The 21843-nt window shown below is 40.9% G+C and overlaps 1 protein-coding gene across 6 annotated transcripts in view; it reads left to right on the top strand.

Annotated features, from left to right (window-relative positions):
• add3a (adducin 3 (gamma) a) overlaps positions 1 to 16378 on the top strand; it is a 105553-nt gene extending 89175 nt beyond the window's left edge. For 3 of the 6 annotated variants that reach the window (XM_087177796.1, XM_023420632.2, XM_023420631.2), the window contains 9 exons: positions 52 to 150; positions 1532 to 1708; positions 3521 to 3778; positions 4543 to 4647; positions 4855 to 4941; positions 6652 to 6675; positions 7546 to 7669; positions 10665 to 10757; positions 13315 to 16378. In XM_087177796.1, the coding sequence (XP_087033922.1) occupies positions 52 to 150; positions 1532 to 1708; positions 3521 to 3778; positions 4543 to 4647; positions 4855 to 4941; positions 6652 to 6675; positions 7546 to 7669; positions 10665 to 10757; positions 13315 to 13565 (1218 nt within the window). In that variant the 3' untranslated portion in view covers positions 13566 to 16378. The remainder of the gene's footprint in view (positions 1 to 51; positions 151 to 1531; positions 1709 to 3520; positions 3779 to 4542; positions 4648 to 4854; positions 4942 to 6651; positions 6676 to 7545; positions 7670 to 10664; positions 10758 to 13314) is intronic. The other 3 variants (XM_023420633.2, XM_023420634.2, XM_023420636.2) reach the window with 3 other exon arrangements.
• Positions 16379 to 21843: the final 5465 nt, after the last annotated feature.

Raw genomic sequence — 21843 nt, 5'->3', positions numbered from 1 at the left:
GTGCGTGCGTGCGTGCGTGCGTGCGTGCGTGCGTGCGTGTGTGTGTTGCAGGTTTTGGTGCTGAGGAATCATGGCGTCGTTGCTCTTGGGGAGACCATTGAAGAGGCCTTTCACTACATCTACAATGCCCAGTATGCCTGTGAAATCCAGGTACACACACACACACACACACACACACACACACACACACACACTAGCCAACTGCTGCTGTTTTGGGCACCCAGCACATTCCAGCACCACTCATTCACATGAATTAGACCTGCAGGGCGGCAGCTTGCCCTCTAAATCTAATCTCTCTGCAGCCGCTGTCAAATTTCCCCACTCTGACTTTTTTAACAATGCTCCATAAGGCATAATCTCTTGCCATGTGGACAATGTTGGATAAACACAGTCTTATAACCAGGCTTTTAGGAGGTTGATGAAGGGAGTAAGAAGCCAATGTGTTGTCGTTGACGTCGGTCCAAAGTAACATTTAGCGAAGGGTGTTGTTCTTCCTTTTTTTGCTGACTCAGTTAAAGAGCTCAAAGTGGAAAATGGTTGAGAGGTTTTCAGCAGGTCTGGATCAGGAGGGAGAAATAAGCGCTACACTGGTTATTTATTCAGCATTAATTATTAGCTGATATTAATATTTCACATTCATATTTCATGTATTGTATCTGAAAAATCTCAGCCAAGGAGACTGTGACAAAGTCTGTCATCTGCAGCCCAGGGAGGACTTGTGCAGTCGTCAGGGGAGACGTGGAAAGAGGAAGTTCAACTAATTTGAAAACAGAAATTGCAGTTTGTCTAAAATAGTATTTCCATATTGCGTCAGCTTCACCTGACGTGCTACAAATGAGATAAATGGTTGAAATAGTTTAAAATTAATTCATTTTAACACATTTGGCACATGACAGGCGATGCTGATGAAGGGACTGACATTGACAGAGTTTCTATCAGCAGATATTGTCTTCAGACGTTTAACCATGACACATGTAGCCTCTTGTGTTGTACAGTAGCAGAGCTGTGAGAGATGTTGTGATGTATGAACTCGTATGAAGTTGGTGTTATATGTGAGTTTTCTCTGATGTCTCACTGTTGAGGATGATTGTTGCGCGTCTTTGTGTTTGACTTGTCAATATGGTGGATTTTAGACATGTTGTTGTGTCCCCCGCTGTAATGGGCATACCAAATCTCCTGATTGACTCTCCCCGGTCAGGCAAAAGAAAACATTAATCCATCCTGCAAAGCCCAGCTTAATTTCTATAAATAAATCCCCCAACCATGTTTGTGTATGCCATGTACTATATATTCCTTGGTGCTGTGGTAGCTTTAGATTGAGGGGTGTTTCATTTTGGTTTTACAAAATAACATCTTTCCTGTTTCCTGGATAATGGTTCCTTCCTACATGTTGTCATTTAAGGTGAATGTCCTAATGCCGCAGATGTTTGGTGAATCAAAAGGCCTGTCTGTCTCTTTCGTGTTGCATAAGCCGTCATTCTTCATCAGGGGTTCACATGCTTGTCCCACCGTCCTTACTTTGCGGGTTTAGGTGAACGCCATCTCATGTGCTGGCAGTGTGGACAACCTGATCGTGCTGGACCAGGAGAAGTACAAATCACGAGTGTTCGCCGTGGCCACAGCGGCTGCTGTCAACATGGCTGGCCAGTACAAGTGGAAGGTTGGAGAGCTGGAGTTTGAGTCTCTGATGAGGATGCTGGATAACCTGGTGAGTCTAGAGACATCAACGCACAAATGCACCGATACGTAAAGAACGCATACACTGTATGTCACAATGCCTCAGGCCAATTAAATGACCGGATATTATATAAACACATAATCTGGTGTTATCATTGTACAAATAAATTACATGAAGATAAGGGTATTCAAAAGATTTCTTTCCTTTCTTGAATCTTAGCACGTTGTGGCCCATTGAGGTGCAGATTTTCGATGAAAACCAGTTTCCTTTAAGTGATAATATGAGTCATTTTCACTGATTACTTACTTACTGATTGATAAAAAAAAAAAAAAGATAATAGTGACACAATCTGTAGGCATTTAACTAAGGTGTTTTCTGAAATCCCCTATGGTCAGTTTTATATTTCTGACTGTTTCCTTTTCTTTGTGAATGAACAGAGTTAGAAAAGAGCGCCCCCTACTCAAATCTGCAATGTATTCACAGAAAATCCAAGCAAAACAACAACAAACTGACGAATGTTATTTAGGAGGCACATTACAATAAACATATTGAGGATGGAGAGATTCATTTTGAAAGACACAATTAGTAATTTGGGGACGAAGGAAGGAAAAAGCAGCGTGATGGAGGAGTGATGATGACGCAGAGAGCAGCTGTGTCAGTCTTTGTAGGCTTGTTTTCAGTGAGGGGGATTTGGTGAATGTAGAAGTGTTCCTCTCTTCTCTCTCTGTCTAGAGCTTCTGTTATCGTCTGCCCTCCTTGCATCACTGTTTCTGTCTCCTTCTCTCACCTCTCTCACCCCACACTTTTCATCTTTCCCCCTGTTTCCCTCTCTTCCCTCTCTCTTATCCTGCTCTCTCCCCTTCTCCATGAATCATCGCCTCTCATCCGGTCGAGACTCTGAACAGCTTGTCTCCGTGGCTCCCGTCCTCTCTTCTCTCACACTTCATAAACATAGCATTTGTATCAGATAAGCTCCGGGTTTCAGTACGAGACCCAGACACAGTGATGAGAATGAAAACTCTGTCTCCTTTAACAACCAGTACAGATATGCAGCAAACTTCCTGCCGTGAAATGTGCAGAAATGTGTGAATATAAAGCAGGATTTTGCAGGAAAAGCGTAGGCCAGCTCAGCCGAAGTCAAGTTGAAAGGTCAGCTTTGACCATGCAGCTGATATGAAAAAGGAAAAGGACAAAACAGAAAAGAACGGAACTTCGCTGCCACACAGAGTGTGAGGGAAAGTGTGTGAAAAACAAGTCTGACCATGCGAGAGGACAGCGACAGAGACAGGGAGAAGAGAAAAGGAATGATGAGGATAAAGAGGAGAGAGGACGGGGGAAGAGGGGGATGGAGTGAGAGGGGCAACAAAGAGAGAGAGAGAGAGAGAGAGAGAGGGTCAGACAGGAAATGACTCTCTCAGTCCTCTGAGCTGCCAGAAACCATGCGGTCACAGCTCTGTTTCTGTCTTTCTTTTCCATTTTGTAACTGTGGGACTGGCAGCTCAACCAGCATCACAGGAAGGAAAAGTCACAGAATAGAAAAGATTTCATTTGCTGTTCAGTTTAAAAATGAAAAATAGGATTGAAAATCATGCAAGCTATAATGAGCTATGATCTAAGTCCATTTAATGATCCCGCTGGGGTGAACAGGATGCCACAGCAGTATGTAGAAGTTGGAATAGAGCCGGGGTTAAATAAACATACAACCCGTACAAATGAATTAATTAGCTTCCTGTGAGGCAATGTGGTTTTGTTTCCTTGTCTTTGCTCATTGTGAACCTACACTGACCAAATCACTGCAGGTCAAAGAAGACAAACTGTATGTGATCTCGTTTCCTGCCGCAGGGCTACAGGACAGGCTACGCCTACAGGCACCCCATCATCCGGGAGAAGCCAAGGCACAAGAGCGACGTGGAGATCCCCGCCACCGTCACGGCTTTTATGTTCGAGGAGGACGGGGACGCCGGTGCCACGCGGCTGCCCTTCAAGTTCTTGCAGCAACGACAGCAGAGGGAGAAGACGCGCTGGCTCAACTCTCCCAACAGCTACACCAAGGTCAGCGTGGAGGGCGGAGAGGAGCGCTACAACAGCCGGACCACCACGGTGAGCTGTGTGTGTGTGTGTGTGTATGTGTGTGTGTGTGTGTGTGTGTGTGTGTGTGTGTGTGTCACATTTCTAAACACATGAAGCTTTATATTGTTTTAAAGGTATCTCTTTAGTCTTTAGCAGACTGTGTGTGTATTTGTGCGTTAACATATGAATATGGATTAATATAGTAAACCTAAATATGTGTATAAAGTTTACATCAAGGCCTGAAATGTCATTCAGTTAACATTCAGTCTGTGCACAGTGCTGAGTTTTGACGCTTATTGATACCCAGTGTTTTAAACTTGATACTAGATCGCCGTCTAGTGGCTGAACAGAGGACTACATTGATTCAGTTGCACTGATTGGTGTTATATATCCTGCTGGGGCATTCAGCTTGGTGATTAACAGTGAATCAAACTTTAACAGAACTCTCTATAGTGATGTAGTGATGTAGGTTGCGTTTTTCATCCCTGGTAATGGTGACTCCTACAATGTCCATAATGCAACTCAGTGCCATGTTTCATTTGAGAAACTGCCTCTGTTTGTAACTCAGAGATTATAATGAAAATATGAGGACTAGATAGCTTCAAGAATAGATATGTTGATATCTATAACAGTGAAATTATATTGTATCTGTTTGTAATAGTACTGTTTCAAAGTGCTATAGAAATGTGATAACATACAATAGTTACAGTAAAGTTCTTACATATTTTTAAAGTGCTTGGCTGTTGTTCATATGAGCAGACGGTTTTGATCTCACCTGTTTTCCCCTTTTACAGTGGATGAAGGCAGAGGAGACGGGAACCCCGATCCGGATCGAGGACCCAAATCAGTTTGTCCCTCTCAACACAGATCCCACTGAGGTGCTGCAGAAGAGGAACAAAGTGAGTCTAACTGTTTCCTCTCAATCAGCATGACATCTTACATGTACAGTTGTAACCTCTGGTCAGAGTGATCACCATGTAGAAAAGCTTGATCATCAAAATGATGAGAATCTGAAAGTGTAAATATTTAGTGACTCCAGTCATCAGAGACACTGCTAGTGCCTCCCACCTCCTGATAAAATCATTGTCTGTTTTGTCCTGCTACAGATCAGAGAGCAGAACCGGTTTGATGTGATGTCATCAGGGCCACGCTCTCAGCACCTTGCAGGCATCCCTGTCGATGAGCCACGACGGGTGAGAATGAGCTCTCTGTGATGTTCAGACTTCACAGAAAAATTCTATTTTCTTTGATTTTCCAGCCACATAACCTAATTTCTTTCTGTTCAAACACTTTTGTGAAATGTGAGGTCAGAGAAGAGTGACTGTCTGACTAGTTTGCCTTTCAACTTCAAAGTAGCTATGCCACAAATCATCTTATGTCTACAGTTGGCCATTTGCATGAATAAAAAAGTCAAATACATACAGTACATTAATGACAATTTTCACAAAGAAATAACTACAATAAGTAGGAAATTGGCAATTGCAAGAGGCAACTATTTAACCTATGTTTTACCTGGTTTACAGTAACCAGGATTCGATGGCAGACGTTTGAAGAAAACACAAAATAGCCCCTGATCATAATGCAGATCAGCCAGATGTGATCCTAGAGTTAAAACTTAAATAAAACAGTCAACTGCAGCCAGATTTTTATCAAGAGTTTTGCTGCTTTTTTTTTAGTTTCTAAATTTCATAATACGTAACTGAGACAACATAAAGCTACAATTCAGCAGTCAGAGACATTTACTTCATATTTAGGGTTGAGTATGTGTCTGTTTATGGACGTGCAGTGGGTCATGCAGGAGAGACAGTCTACCCTCCTGCTGCACTGAATAGCAACAACACAGATTTCCTTAATCACCTGTTTATTGACTCAGATGTTTTTTCCATTATCACGGCTGATTAAACATCTGCTCAGGTTGCAGTTTTAGTAGAGTTGTGCTGGAAATGACCTGAGGTGACTAAACGTAGTGAAGCAGAAGAAGCGGAAAGCAACAAAACACAGGGCTAGAGCCAAAGAGATGTTATACAAGTGCTGCCTATAAATGCCCAGAGTCATGAGAAGAGATCTGAGGCCTGAACTTCAAAGCAGGATTTGGGGTTAGCGAGGTAACTTCAGGTTTAAGCCTGTGTTTTCAGGGTTACGATGGTGGTTCAGTTCTTACCGGGGGAAAATCACAATGTTGACTTATGCTGAACTCCTGCTCCAGCGCAGGTTCACTTCACAGGATCAGATCAAAACCTGTCAACAGCCCAACTACCAACCAATCAGATCAAGTCAAGTCATTGTCAATGCTCTCTCAGTAAGAAACTTAATAATAATAATTAAGTTTAAAATTAAGTAAGAAACTTTAATGAACGGAAATTACTTCTAGTGATTCTTTTTAATTCTATTAATGTGGTCACATTGTTTACATCTCACCTTGTTGGATATCACTTTTCAATGTCCCTATAATTTGCCGGCAGGTATCAGCGTTTCTTGTCATATCATATTACGTACTTTATTCATGGTTCTGATGACGTTGCTTATAATTAACAACTCGTACGGCCAGCGTTAGGTTCAGTTAAGCCAGATAAAGAAAAGATATCTGGGGTATGTTGAACTTGCTTCCTAGGACAGGCCTCTGATCAGTCAAACAAGTGTAAACACCTGAGTGTGGGTCCATCATTGTGTTCACCAGGCAGCACTGCCAGTTTAATGACAGTTCTTGACCACTAGGGGGAGGCAAGTGAGAACATTATGCAGTTGCATAATAGCATCCATTAAGTCAGAACGGACTGTATGCTGATAGCTGCAATTAACAGACGAATAAAAAAATAAAATAATAAACAAATGAGAAAGATCAACTTCACCTAGTTTAGACATTTTGATGCTGATGTTTTTGTGGTTGGTGTCTTGTCTTGAAGGATCTGGTGCAGATAAACGTTCTGGTAAATATCCTCAAGTGTTTTGCACTTGTTCCTGTTTGCGCTGGTATTTTCATTCCAATCTCTTGTATTTTTTGGATTTTATTTGACACCTTTTTGCCTGCTCAGAACAGAAAACACTGCATGTGTTTATTAGAGTTGTGTTTTAAGATAGACACAAGTGTTGTTTGTACTTCAGACAAATTTGCACTTCTCTGTTGTTCTCATGTGTGAGTCGGTGAAGTGTGATGATGTGTGGGACCGTGACGGTCCTTTGGACATATTGTTACACACGAATAAGCAGACATGTTAAAAATGTGTTTTGTTTGCATGTGTGTGACTTGTTTTGTGGGTATGATGCACCTCTTGTGTAATGTTAATTGCGTTAGTTTGTGTGTCATGTATTTGCTGCGTTTATTTTCTCCAGTCCGCTGTAAAGATGTTTGGGTTTATAGACTAATTGGATGAGAGACCCACTGTAGAGTTGTTGATTAAATGAGTTCTTTGTGATGTGGTCAATACTCTTGTTTTATCTTTATATGAGCTTCCTTTTTTTCTACTGTAATGAATGATTGCTCCTCTCAGATGCACCGGGTGTGTCTGCTCGTGTATATGATTGTGTGTGTGTGTGTGTGTGTGTGTGTGTGTGTGTGTGTATGTGTTTTTTAATTTCTGTGTTTATGTCAGTCTGAGTGTATAAGTATGTAAAAGAGAGAGAGCTGTTTTTGTGTGTGCATGCATTTATGCACTATAGCATACATCTGTTTGTGTGTGTGCTTTGTTTTTTGCATGCGTGTGCATGTGCCTCCAGACTGTTTCTGTGTGTACGTGTGTGTGTGTGTTGTGTGTGTGTGTGTGCTCCCATGCTCACCCCTCTCCCTGTCTCCTCCCCAGCCATACGTGCCCACAGAGGAGGAGCAGATGGCTCCCCTGCCTCCCAACCCCTTCAGTGAGCTGTCAGAGAAGGAACTGGAGGAGTACCGCAAGAACGTAGAGAAGAGGCAACTGGGCCTCAGTGGTACGACACACACATACACACACTTAAACAAACATGCAAATTCATGCATAACACTCATAGGTGTGTGGATTTACTGAACTCATTGATGCAAATACTGCACGAGCCCAGTCACACTGAGAGACATACGGACACACGCACACACACACACACACACATACACACACACACAGTCAAATGTGCTTTAAGCCAAAGACTTGTCCTTCGTTGTCAGCAGCGAACAATCCCACCAGTCTGAATCTTCATTTCTCAACAAATTATTGACCAGGCTTGAAACAAATCTGATCAATAATCAATCTGTAAGACAGAATTTGAACGCACACAAGACGAGATAAGACAAGAACACGTGTCTCACTAAATTTGAGTGAGCAGATCTTTGCTATCTTCAAACGTGTGCTTTCAGTTTGTATTAGAGCACAACTGATCACCAGGGCCAATATTATTAGCCAGTATGTGCTTGATATCGGTGAATATGTTGGCAGAAAGCAATTTGAACTAATTGTTTCATGGTCAGTATTTTTAGATATTATTATATAGTAATATATTATATTGTGTTTAGATTTATAGTTATTTATAATGGTTGACTTTGTAGTTTACTGTTTAAAAAATACTGTCATGTTATGAAGATGATTGTTACTGTCATCTTTTAGATTCAAACATATTGTTCAACTGTAGGATATCCTGCTCCTGACATACAGCATCTTTATCACAATTCTTTCATAACTTTCACTTGTGTGTGTCACTGAAAAGACTTTGAAATGTAAAACAGACACCACTCTAACAGCCAGATACTGGCAATGTCCCATTCAAGCCTGTTAACGTTGTTAACAAGCGCCATCTGACATTCTGAAGTGCTCGAAATCGGCTGAAACAGCTGGAGCAGATTTCAAGCTGAGCTTCAGCTAAATCAGGATTTCTAAAAACTTGTTTTACGTTCACAAATCTGTGCCACCTCCTCCTCCTCCTCCTCCTCAAACCTCGATTTGCAGATTTATTTACTGCACATCTTGAGTTTGTTCTGTTCGCTCTCTCAACAGTTTTGTTGTTAAGAAAACATCCATATAATCCAGGGTCTATACCGCTGTCGCCTTAGCAGCAGTCCCAGTGGGCACTCCCATATTCTAACACACTGCCAGGGGTATCACACACAAACACACACAAACACACACACATACACACGTATATACCTTTTAACATGACAGTTTGTCCCCACGGGCTCCACTGATGCTTTCATCTGCGTTAACCTTGTGTACACGCACACAGACATGCACACACACACACATACACACACACACAAATACACAGGATAGTCAATGCTAATCATATTAGTCCTCTGACCCACTGCCTTTCAGACAGGCAGGGGAAAAATCAATAGTGAACAGATAGTGAAGGGGGTTATCCACTAGTCCTCATTCTGCAGAGCTCCTGCCACGCTGGACCAGATTAGTGTGTGTGTGTGTGTGTGTGTGTGTGTGTGTGTGTGTGTGTGTGTGTGTGTGTGTGTGTGTGTGTGTTTGTACATCAGCGTGCACATGGAAGTTTGCAAATGGTGCATATGAGACACGGTATGACTGTGTGTGAGTGAGAGGCCGGTATGACTTAGATGGCAGACCGAACAGACAGCAGGGTTTCACACCCGCCGCATGAGCGGAGCCCGTTGCTATGACACTGTTGCCCCCACAGCCCCATGAATCCCCGGTGACCAATCTGGATGCAAGCTGGAGACCGTCTGGAATGGCCTGATACATGCCTGGGCCACACACACATACACACACACTCACACACACACACACACACACACACTCACACTCACACACAGCTTTAACCTGTGATTGGTAGTGTCCAGTCGAGTCTCTATATGAGCAACGTAAACTGTACAGTATATGTGTATGCTGTAGCTGTCACTTCAAAACTTCCTACTCTAAGTCAATATATTGTATATTGGGTTGAGTAATCTTTAAAATGACAAGGCTCATAAAACCAACTCTACACTTTCTACACAAAAAAATAAAAGCACCACTGTAAATTGAATTGAAGTCTCAACGTTTTGCATGCAACCCTTTTTTTTTAATCTGCACCCTGCACACACACAACATATGAACACTCTCACTGCACAGACCCGACTGTTGTTAAACCACGTTCTATATGCTGTGCATGAAGGAGTTGTGAATGATTGTAACATCTCAGCCAACTGAATGTGTAAACCTGAATGTGCTAATGAACGTGTTAATGTGATATGGGAATGTCATTCATTTACACCATTTACTGTTTAAAACTAATGAAGCTACTAATGACGAGCTGGATTGTAACATTTAAGGCATTTTACAAAAGTCGTACAAAAGCTCTTGTAAACTTTTTTTATCATGTAAGAACGACGATTAACCAAGTGCTCAATTTCTCCTGCATTAAGAGCCAGAAACCATAATGTGTGCTCCTGGAGATTAAAAAAAAACCTTCTCTTAAGTAGAGAAAGGAAATGAAGGGCATTAAAATTCTTTATTTTTAGGCACGATTATGGTTGAAAATGTCACTCAGTGTTGACCTCATGAGGCAAAGATAACATCTGGGTGATATTGTTGATATCAATATTATGAAAAGAGCAGTGGCCGCAGACTTTTGGACACCCACACTATTTAGAAATCTGTTGCTAAAAGTTAATAAATGATCTTATTTTGAGCAGGTTGTGATAGCATGTTGCACAAGGCCAGGGGATCAAACCTGCAGAAATTTAGTTGGGGGGGGGGGGTTAAAAAAATCAGCAAACAGGGATTTGGGAAATTTTGTGGAAAAGCAGCTGTGCATGGCCTGATTCTAACATGTGTGTTACCACTAATCTCTCGAACCCCACCCCATCCCACTCCCTCACCCGTTTCTGACCCATACTCCCAAATCCTTCCATCACCTCCTCTCATCCCACTCACCCCTGCTGTCATCCCACTACTTCAATCCCACCATCCCGCAATCCTCTCATCCACCCCACCCCCACCCCCCCCTGCAGATGGCGAGCACGAGCTAACCTCCGATGACGGCTCCACTCTCTCTCAGTCTCTGTCTCTCACCCAGTCCCCGCAAAGCACTCCAGCTAAAGAAGGTATCACTCACTCACAGAGAGACGGAGACACTTTTCAGACTGATCTTCACTGCCATGCTGTGTGTGTCTTTAAGATTTGATGTGTGTGCATGTGTTTAAATTTAACTGAAATTTAATGAACTAAGAGCTCAGTGTGCAATGCCCAATCCAAACTACTGATCTGTGCTTTAAGTTTGTACCGCACTAATGATTTTTCATGCAAAAACTCACCGGTTAAATCAGTCAAACTTCAACAGCGTCCCGTCCCCAATACTAAAGACCTAATTTGTCCTTTTTTCACAAATAGTACTATAACGGAGTATATGATGTATCAAATATGAACCTGTGCTTCATACTTGATATATCATATACAAGGATAAAGGCAGATTCATATCTTATCTTCCAGTGAGCCACTGGTTTCTTTTCATTTCAGAACAATATCAAGTTGTAAGGGCTTCTCTGAGACAGGTAATCCTTCAAAGGAGCAGGTCTCTTACCTTGGCTGGATTGTTTTTAAACTCTCCTTGTTGCTGCGTTTCTCACTTGTAGGGGGCAAGTCAGATTTCAGAGTTGAATGTCGAACAGCAAAAGTTCAAAGCAAAATTTACATTATTCTTTTTCTAAATGTACGTTTGCTTAATGCGCATGGTCTTCTTCGGTTTGACTTTAAAGGTATAGTTTAACATTTTGGGTAACAAACTTATTTCGGTTTCAGAAACGTAAAAACAAAAAGTTTTTTGTTATAGGGTAAGTTAACAATTTCATGACAACAACAGCAGTTTTTTTCTGTCTTTATGCTAAGCTAAACTAAGCTAGTACCCTCCTGGTTCCAGTTCCACACTTAATTCCCAGACACGATCTTCTCGTTCAGCTTTCAGCAAGAAAACAAATAAATGTTTGTCTGAAAATGTCAAACTATGACTTTAGAAGCAAACTGATTACAAAAGTTTTTTTCCAGTTAACTCTCAGTCTTCGATTTTGGAGCACCATTCAGTAGAATTGTCAAAACAAGCTCACAATAAACAAGAGATCTTTTGCCTCTCTCTTGCCTTTGGTGTGGACACACATGCCACGCTGGTAATATGAGTGGCTACAATGTCACATGACAGGATTTCTTGGTGTTAAAGTATTGCCTCTTGCTGCCATTGGGATCAATTTGTCCAGCGCAGCTAGCTTTTTCTTTAAATCTATTTACACAAAGATTCTTGCGTCTGACATTTGAACCCAGTTGGTGTACCTCCCAAGAACGACAAAGATCATAGCGGTAATCTTTACAAGTTGTAAATAATGACACTATGAGATTGACTTCCTGTCAGCTTCCCTCCAGCACAAACACGCAAAACCACACAATGAGCAACAATTAACCCATGACAGCACACTGGCTCAGGGGACCTATTTTTGTGTGACGCCACCACTGTGAAGTCAGTGGGTCGTTGTGTTGAAATCAATTGTTGTGCAGACTTTTTTTTTTTTTTTTTTTAATGTGGCCCTATGTGTTTTTGTTTAATAGTTTTTTTTTTTTACACTAAGATGAAAATAACCTGAGAGGTCATCACTGTCTCTTTGTTTTAGTGCAGTAACATAACGCTGCTGCCCTGCATTCCCTTTGCAACCTCCATTTGCAGCCCAGAGAAAGGGATGTGATACTAGCAGGCCTGTTTTGTGAACAGTCATTAAGGAAGTGGGTTTAGTCCGCTGTTCAAAGCCCCCTTTTTTTTTTCTTCTTTTTTTTTTTTAGGTTAAAGGAGGACAGACTCTCTGGGCTATCAGGGTTTTAGGTGGAGATGTTATGAAATATGTAGAGCACGGGGACAGCGTGTCTCTGTTTGAGCAGAAGTTCAACACGCAGTTCAAATGGAATTAGTGTGTCGGGGACAGCAGAGTCTCGCATCAGGGGATTCAACCAAAACACTTATGATTTAATGTGGCCAGATGCAGTATTCCTGCAGTAAATGCAATTTTAGTGAAGCCTTTAATGCTTTGTGTTTGTTGAGTCTGTGTTTTAACTTTGTTGCTCTGATTTCAGCCACTGATTAAATAAACCAAGAAATTCTGCGAAATTCATTTTATTTCCTGGTTTAGGTGACTTTCTTTTATTTTATTTTTGCGTAAATTTGCCTACCGTACACCATGTACACTTCCACCGTCCTCGTCCGCATCCCTTTAGTCTATCGGTACATCCTTCCCTTAACTGCTCAAATTTAGACTATTCCTGTAATAAGATTGTACTGTGTTTGTGACATTGAAAACAAAGGGAAATTCTGTTAAATCCTAACTTTCCGCAGCGTCGCTCTTTCATGCAAACATCTGATGAGAAAAGATCATTGATTTGTTTGTTTTAAGATCAACACTACAGACTATAGTGTCAATATTTCCCACATTATTCACTGTTCCACAAAGTAATAATTGAGTACACTCCTTACTACCTGCTAGTGTTGAGCAATATGAATCATAAGACGTATAATTATTTATTGCGGTCGCTGTCTGTTAATAGGGTGATTTGCCCTTCCTGGGTTTCTTGCTCCCTGTCCTCACCTAACCTGCATCTTACTCCTCCCTCCCTCCCTCCCTCCCTCAGAGAACCACACGGGCCTGATGAACGGCAAAGACGACCACAGCCATGTGGACGAGGAGCTGTCCAAGCGCGTCAGTCAGCTGACCACCAGCATTGAGAGCGTGGAGATCACGGTGCGCTCTGGCGAGAAGATCGAGGAGGCCCTGTCCCCCGAGAGCTCGCCCTCCAAGTCCCCCAACACCAAGAAGAAGAAGAAGTTCCGCACCCCGTCCTTCCTGAAGAAGAACAAAAAGAAAGAGAAGACGGAGGCCTGAGATTAAAGGAGTGGCAGAGGCGAGGCAGGCAGGAAGACCGTCTGGCATAGAGGAAGAAAGAGGGACGGCAGCCACCTTTTCTGTTTAATGTCTGTGTTTTTATTTTGTCTCCGTTTTCAATGTCCTTTTTACGTTTTTAATTTTATTTGAATTTTTTTAACAAAAGGTTTTTATGTACAAAAGGCAGACGAAAGGATTACAGAAAAAATGATTTGGTTTGTAACAAAAAAAAAAGGAAAAAAGACGAATGTTTGGGGTGGGTATGTGGGTCCACAAATTCATACTGCAGCAGATGTGGGGTGACTAATTAAATTTTGGGTGTCTACACACCTGATCACCTATGCAGTACTCTAACAGGGCTCCTTGAGTCATCAAGTGTCATTTGAGGTCATTTCGATCCTGAATAACTGGCTCCCCCTGTGTCGTTTCCCAGGCTGAGAACAGAACTTGAAACCACAAAGCGTATTTCCTGCTTCAAAATCCAATTTTATGAAATGATTGGATTGCAACCTGAGTGTTGTAAAACTGCACAAGTTGAAACTAAACCTCTCTTTTTTCTGTCAAGGCTTCCTGGTCTTTTAAAGTTTTGTTTTTACATTCTGGTCACCTGACTCTGCATCAGGAACCGAGCGGCCACATGAAATTTGAAGTCACACTGGAAAGGGTTTGTGTTGATTTATTTACTGTGAGAGAAGTTTTTCTCTCCGCCTCGCTCACTCTCACTCTTCAAGCTTCTTTAGGCGCAGGCTTCTGATACAAACCTTCTCTTCAGCTGATTGTGGTTGAACTGCAGATGAGTTAAAGGTTTGCCAGACTGGACTAGATAGTGAGGATGAAGGCTGGGCGGCCTATCAGAGCGTAGTTGACATTATCTCAAAGATCTTGTCAACCCAAAATATTTATGTAGCATTTTCTCATCTTCTCTTCATCTCAGTGTTTTTGCCAAACTAAATGGAAGAATGGAAAAAACAATCTCAATATAGTAAAGCGTCACTGTTTGTGTCCGGTTTGTCATCTCATGAAATTTGATCTTTTTTTTTTTTTTTTTTTTATTGAACACAAATTTGGTATTAGTCGCCTCCGTTTTGTACTCATTTCTAAGCTTTTACAGAGAATACAGATGTTACGCATGTTTTCTCTTTTTGCAAGAAGTGAATTTATATGGCTGACTGTTCTGTAGTGATGCCTGATTGCTCAAATTATATTCTAATCCTCAGAGTACGCAAAATTATTATATAACACATGAAAACTGGATATGTTGGCTATAGATTTTTAACTATATATTTTTTATTTTATTGTGCTGCACTTTTCTTGTGGTATATAACACCTTTTAGTTGCCGGTGGTTTCACCAGTGAAGGAGATTGTGAAGTATTTTGGTAAAAGTTGTGCAAGTAGCAAGCAAGGCATGGTGTCGGAGAACGGTCAGGACCCAGAAAGTGAGTCGTATGAAGACAGAAAGAAAAGTCTTTCATTGGTGTCAGGCGTGAGAAATGATCTCTACTGCTCAACTCAACAAAAAAACAAAACAAAACAACAAAAAAAATTAAAAAAAACAGCAGGTGTAGTGCTGAATACTGCGTCAAACTATCTGCAGTCGCCAGCTGAAATGAGAATCATGGGTCGTGGAGAGTGGAGCTATGACGTCTTTTTTTATGGTGTGTTTGTGTGTGTTTTTAAAGCCATATTGTAATTTTTCTTCCATTTTTATTTTTTTTATTTTATTTTTTTTCAAATGATGAGACAAGGGTTGCGATTCTCGTCTGCCTGCTTGGCCATCAAGGACCCTAACAAGACTTCTGTTAAATCACCCCAGTGACTGCACATCAACACCCCTCAGGCTCCCAAAAACTTTTATTTTCTGTAGCTACAGTCACAGCAGCTACGCTTCCTCGCTTAATTTGCCATTTACTTCCTCCTGGAACTGGAACATTATAAGGAGGTCACATGGACATTTTATGTTTATTTGATCACTCTGCGAGCCCGGCTGTCATTTCAGTTTCTAAAGTCTCCCCTCGTGTAATTTCTCTAGTAAACACGATGGTGTTGTAACTGTCAGATGACCCACAGTTGAACTCTGCAAAGCCAAAGTGTGATGGGTTGCCGCATATCCTCCCCCCGCAGTTTAACCAGATGTACCAATATCCCAGCTAGCAATGTGAAGTATTGGATTTGGAGGGAGGGAGGGAGGGTTTCGGGGCGCATCTTTAGCTGTGTCAAACGATAGCTTCTGGCTCTGGGCGAAGAGCTGAGGTCACACAACTGAGAGATGGAGAAGGGAGGTGTGAGTTTGGAAATGGAAGTGCATATATGTGTGTGTGTGTGTGTGTGTGTTTAGTAGAGATGGGGCAGGGGGTAAGGACAACCTGACACTAACACACCATGTTTTTATCACTCAGACTGTCTTTTTTTTCTTTTTCATACCATCTCTCCACCTGGAAAGTTTATTTTTCATCCTCCATTTGTATCGCAGTACACTCTCTTTTTTCTTTTAGTTTGCAGAGAGCACTAGACTTTTTTTTAATAACCATTTTATGAGCATTCGTTGCTCCCAGATGAACTGAATGTGCATTGCATCCTTTTTATTTTCTCCTCTTCTGTTTCCGACTGTTTGCACCTTGCTTTACTAATGCCTCTCTATCCACCTTTTTTTTTCCGTTTTTAAAAAAAGAACGAGTTTTGCTTTGGCATGCCAGAATGAGCCAAGCTACTTTGTGACCTGTGAAAATCCTATATAAATGGTTATCTAATGGAGTTGCTTTTAGATGTATTGCTAATCAGTGTAAATTCACAAATAAAACTGTATTTTAAGAAACGGAAGCTCATTTTTCATGTTTGTGCATCACAATTCACATCATTCTTCAACTTGTTTTTCAGTTCAACATAATCCATGCACACTCATTTTACTTTATACCATTATTGTGACTCGAGCATTTAAGTGACAAACTGTACATAGTCAGAGGATGACAAGTTTAATGCTGCATTTTTCATAATAATTTCACGGTATTGTAGAACAGCTTCATATAGAAGGACCTATGCTGAAATACAGTGTTAAATGAGCAGGAAAAAACAGTAAATGGTGCCTTTTTGTCGTTATTCCTGATGTTAAAGGATGAGAATGAATATACTGTCTGTGTGAATAGTTCAATCAGGAAGCTACTGCACATGTGTGGCAATGACAGCATGAATGCAAACGAGGCGGTGACAATGATCATAGCAGGCACAGGAAATGCGGAAGCACTTGACAGAAATGGTGTCAAGTGAAAAGTGAGCACACTGACACTTCTGAAGTCGTGCATTCCTCTGTCAAGCAAATTGTATCCATGGCCATAAAAAGGGGGCGGGTTGTGTCTTTGGGATATAGAGAGACGCACATGAGCTGCAGAAAATACCCCGCACATTACCACAGATTAACCCTTCTACATCTTAATAAAGAGGTATTTTGTTATTGACATACTATAGATACTATTTGTAATTTTTTTTACCTGTGAACTCATGGTTAAATCAGTGGTTTCGAAACTTGGGCCCAGGACCTTTACAAGGGACTTTGAGATGAAGAAATAAGAAAAAATCTAAATTCTGCTACCCCAAATAATTTTTATCTCTCAGACTTCTCTAGTTGTTGGTTTTTGTTAAATAATATAAAAAAATATATTTAAATCAAATAATTTGACAAGGAAAAATGTCTCTGTTCATAGATATGCACGTTATGAATATCTTAAAATAATCCACCAGTTTAGCATTGCACTCCTATTATCAGGCTCATGGTGGACAGTTTTTAACTGATGCAAAAGAACCTGAAATATTGTCATTTTTTAATCTTCCTTGTCAAATCTTGGCACTGATAGTCCATTACCCACAATGCAACTCAGCTGCAGATAGTTAAATCAGAAATTTGGGCACGCTATGCTTGTAGCAGCTAATGTGGCCTGTAGCTTCAAGCAGAGATGAGGAGAAAACTGGTAAGCTCACTTCTATCTGACGCCACACCACCACATTTTTATACACCCAAGTGACGTCCCTTGAGGACATTTATCAGGTTTCACACACAGCCTTTTTTTTTTTTTTTTTTGGCGATTGTAAAACCTGTAAACAGACTTTAATGTGTAAAATTGATGGAGGTCCCTTTTAAGGAGTCAAAATCAAAACAGGCTGGGAACCACTGGTTTAAACAACAGTTGTGAGTTCTAGTTTTTACTTTCTGTTTTCACTTTGTTTAGTTGTGTCTACAGCTACAGTCTTCTTCGCTGTTAATATCCAAATCAACTGGACTATTTGCCGCCACAACAGAGACGCCTGTCTCATGTTGGTACTAAGTAGACGCAGCTTGACACAACATTGCGTCTGTGTTGCACAGTGAGCGTGGACTGTCCTATACAGTATCCAGGCAAATGGGGGACTTTGTGTGCATGAGAGCAGCCAATGTGCCTTGACTGCATTTATATCCTCAGATGCAAAGCAAAATATGCAAAACCCACATCATGATAATGTGTGCTAACTTCCCTGTAAGATGTCTCTCTCTTGGGTCTTTCAGTATCAGCCAGTTGACTGAATATTAGAATTAAAAGAGTTTTTATATTATATTTTATTTGCCCCCTTTCTTGCCCTTTTACTGTGGCCTCGAGTAATAAGAAAATTGTTTAAAATGTTATCTTTATGATGCTTAGCTTCTGTAGATTTTATTGGTGAAGATGTCCACTTTCTATCACTTCTTATCATGTCTCATTTTAGATAAGATTAGATATTTAAACAAAGTGATGATGCCTTTTCTCACCTTGGCCTATTTGCTAAGTTGCTATCAGCAACATGAACTCAATCTAACAATCCAATGTAGCCACTTACAAAATTGTCGTTTTGTTTAGGAAAGTTAAAGACCAGATGATTGAGTTTGAAATTTTCATGAATGCATGAATAGTTCTAGAGAAAATTATCTTAATGTCATTTTAGTGAAAGGCATCAACATGGACAACACAAACATAAACAACCACCAAATTTCATTTGACTGGATCTTCATCTTCTCTGAGGCCCAGTAAGAGACACCTCAGGGGTTATGTTGGTGAATGGAGAGAATGAGATGAGAGAAAACTGGACTGGCCCCATTTTATTCCTCCTCACTCCCCATGTCTTTATCTAGGATCATTTAAGTTTTACACATTGGTAGATTTAGCTTCCATATATAGTATTTACAACACTGTAATCCTGTCCTGGCGTCAGTGAATGTGATATCAATATACAGCACTTTATTTGGCAACGTTCCTGATACAAACAATAAAAGCCCATGAGCGATCCTGTGACTCAGTGCATTTTGTGTTTGTAATGACTGTGGAGGGATGAAGGCTCAGTGTTAAGTGTTGTGTAAATGCTTATAGACGAAGTCCTGATACTGAGGTAATTTGATTTGTTTGTTGTTTGTTTTTTAACTCTGGTACATATGGAAACAATATGAGAAATGAAAAAATTGTTCCTTTTCAGGGAACTTGTGTTGGGGATCAATAAAGGTTGATCTCTCATCATGTATTAATCTGCCCTTATAGCAAAAAGTAGTGATACAAGATAAGTGAAAAATGTATATTCATCACTATGTTGGGGGGTAACACTGTCAATTCCATTGATTCAGCTAAACAAATGAAGTTAATGATTGTGTCTTAAGTCAAAAACACAGGATTTATTGCAGCTGATTGATTGAAGCGCTTCAAATTGACCAACATAGATACACACACTCATATCTTACACACAGATCCGTCCTATTGCATCATGTTCAGCACAATTAAGGAGGTGAAGAAGGGTTTCTCCTCTCCTCTCCTCTAGTCTCCTCTCCTCTCCAGACAGCACCACGCTGTGAGTGTCAAAACAATGAGTCTACTTGCGTCCAGATGGATGCTCTGCTAGGGGAGTGTGGAAACCATGATAGGCCTTTTTTGCGGGGCAACCCCCACGCCCCTCCAAGGACACACACACACATACAGAAGCACCCCACCCCAACGCACCCGGCTAGACACCCCACTACTCACAGCTACCAGAGACTGTGGTGATGCCCAGATGCCACTGGGATGAATTAGTGACTGATAAACAACATAAGGGGTCAGTTAGGCCTGAGCCGAAATGCACACCCCATGGGACCACCCACACACAGTCGTACAACTAACTGGTGGTACATTTTGCTCATCCAAAATGCCTCCTGTGTGATGAGCGAAGACAGGAATAAAGGCCTGGCCTCAAAATGCTGACAGGCCATGAACTTAAAGTCCACAGTTGGTCATCACCAAAAAGACTGTTCATCTGTGATTCTTTATCATGTTTGTTTTTCCTGATAAAAGCTGTTAAAGTGAACACTTTTTTTTCCAACATGCAGCACGAGTCCATGTGTCTTTATTAAGGTGGACTCACATAAACACATTTCCTTTTTTGTACAGATTAAACACTCATTATTTAATTATTTTGCTACCCTCTGACAGAGCCAGACTAACTTACCTCTGTTTCCAGTCATTATGCTAAGCTAGGCTTAGCTCTAGCTGGCTCCAGCTTCGAAGGCCTGTCACAGTGCTAAATTAACAAAATATTAAATAATCTATGACTTTAAATGACTTCTTTTGGCAAGCACAGACTCATGCAATATTAAAGGTCTAGGTGACCTGTAACCAACTGAGCTGATAAAGTCACATTTCCACAGCACAGATAGGTTTGCTAACTAATTAAAGCTCAAGCAAAAGCATCTTGTGATGAGGTTCTAGATACTTGAATGCATTACGCTGTGATTATAATGCTGCTGCTACTGGTTTTGTTGGCTTGAGTACATAATGGAGCCCTTATAAAACTGTCCTCCATCACTGAGCGGGTGAAAAATGCAAGTCAGTGATTGTGTGTGTGTGTGTGTGTGTGTGTGTGTGTGTGTGTGTGTGTGTTTGCGAGTTGGTTGGGGTCGATTATTTTGTGGAGTCGCTGTTATTGATCACCTGCTCTATCAAATCCTCGAAGATGTATTATGTTCATTTTGTGCTATGGGGGCAGTAAGGATCTCACTTATTGCCCCTTAATCTTTAATTCATTGAAGGCTGTTGGACAGAGATTATAGATGTTGTTTGGGAAACCAAGACAAGGAAATCTGCTGAGCAGCATTATCTCAGTGTTTTCTCATTCCTCCCCCAATAGGTAACCCAGTGCCATTTTTTTAGAACCGATATTCAAGGGCAGGGGACACAATGGAGTCCTCAACAATGGCCTGAGGGTTAAAGGCAAGTTTTGTGATTGATATGTCAGTGCTCTGAATACGTAAATTGGCTGGGAAAGTCAGCATGAGCAACAATTATGGGAAAAAAAAGAACTTTAGCTTGTTTACAGCATGTACAAGCATGTAAAGTCATGTAGCTTCAGCACTGAAGAGTGGTTGTCAAAAAGATGTGTTATTAATTCCCTGAAAAAAAACAAACAATGTAATGTTATGAACCAGCTTAAAAACTACAGAATGCATAAAGACCAATCTCTCAAGCTGCTTGCAGATGCATATAAAATGAATGAAAACAAGACACTTATCAGTCCCCCAACCATATAGATCACATTTTTTTAAGTAGCACAAATGTAAAAGTTTGCTGTCAGAAACTGTCAGAATACTACAGCATACAACACCCTGTATCCTTAGACTTCTGATTTATTGATGAACAACTTAGGGGAAAATGATAGAAACCTCTGGAAGGACAAAAGGACAGAGTGACATGAAATAGGTGCTGCTTGTAAAGAGTCAACAGATTTTCAATGTAGAAAAGATAGAAATATGGCACACAGCAAAGAACTGCAATATAAGAAAGCAACAATGCATTGGGAATACAAAATGACTTTATTGTATTATACAGTTAACCCACAAAAAGGAACTGTAGCTAACCAGCAGTGATTGACATGACCTGCCTTTAAACAAAAACCATGCAGGTGCTCCCACTGATTTCACCTGTGGAAACAGATGGAAACCTGCTTTATACTCTTTTACAGTTAAGAGATCTGGATAAAAGCGTCCGCCAAATGAGTAAATATAAAAAGATCCATGTGACAAATGCAGCAACTGCTGAGAGGAATTAGTAGAATAGATTGCCTTTGGCCACAGTATTAGTTCTCCTAGCTATTGACTCCCTGCTCTGGGTTATATATAGGGCACTCTGTCAAATGCTCGTCCCATTGTACAACGAGACATGTATCGTTTTGCTATTGGAAATCTAATCCTCCATTGGAGATCAATAGCATCCTATTTCCTCTTCACTTGTCAAGGATTCAACCTAGTAGTAGCGTGGACTG

Source organism: Seriola lalandi, unplaced genomic scaffold, assembly GCF_002814215.2.
Source record: "Seriola lalandi dorsalis isolate HSWRI2012SDOR001 ecotype SW California unplaced genomic scaffold, Sedor1 jcf7180002054654, whole genome shotgun sequence".
Classification (NCBI taxonomy): domain Eukaryota; kingdom Metazoa; phylum Chordata; class Actinopteri; order Carangiformes; family Carangidae; genus Seriola; species Seriola lalandi.
This window is presented reverse-complemented; position numbering and strand designations above follow the sequence as displayed.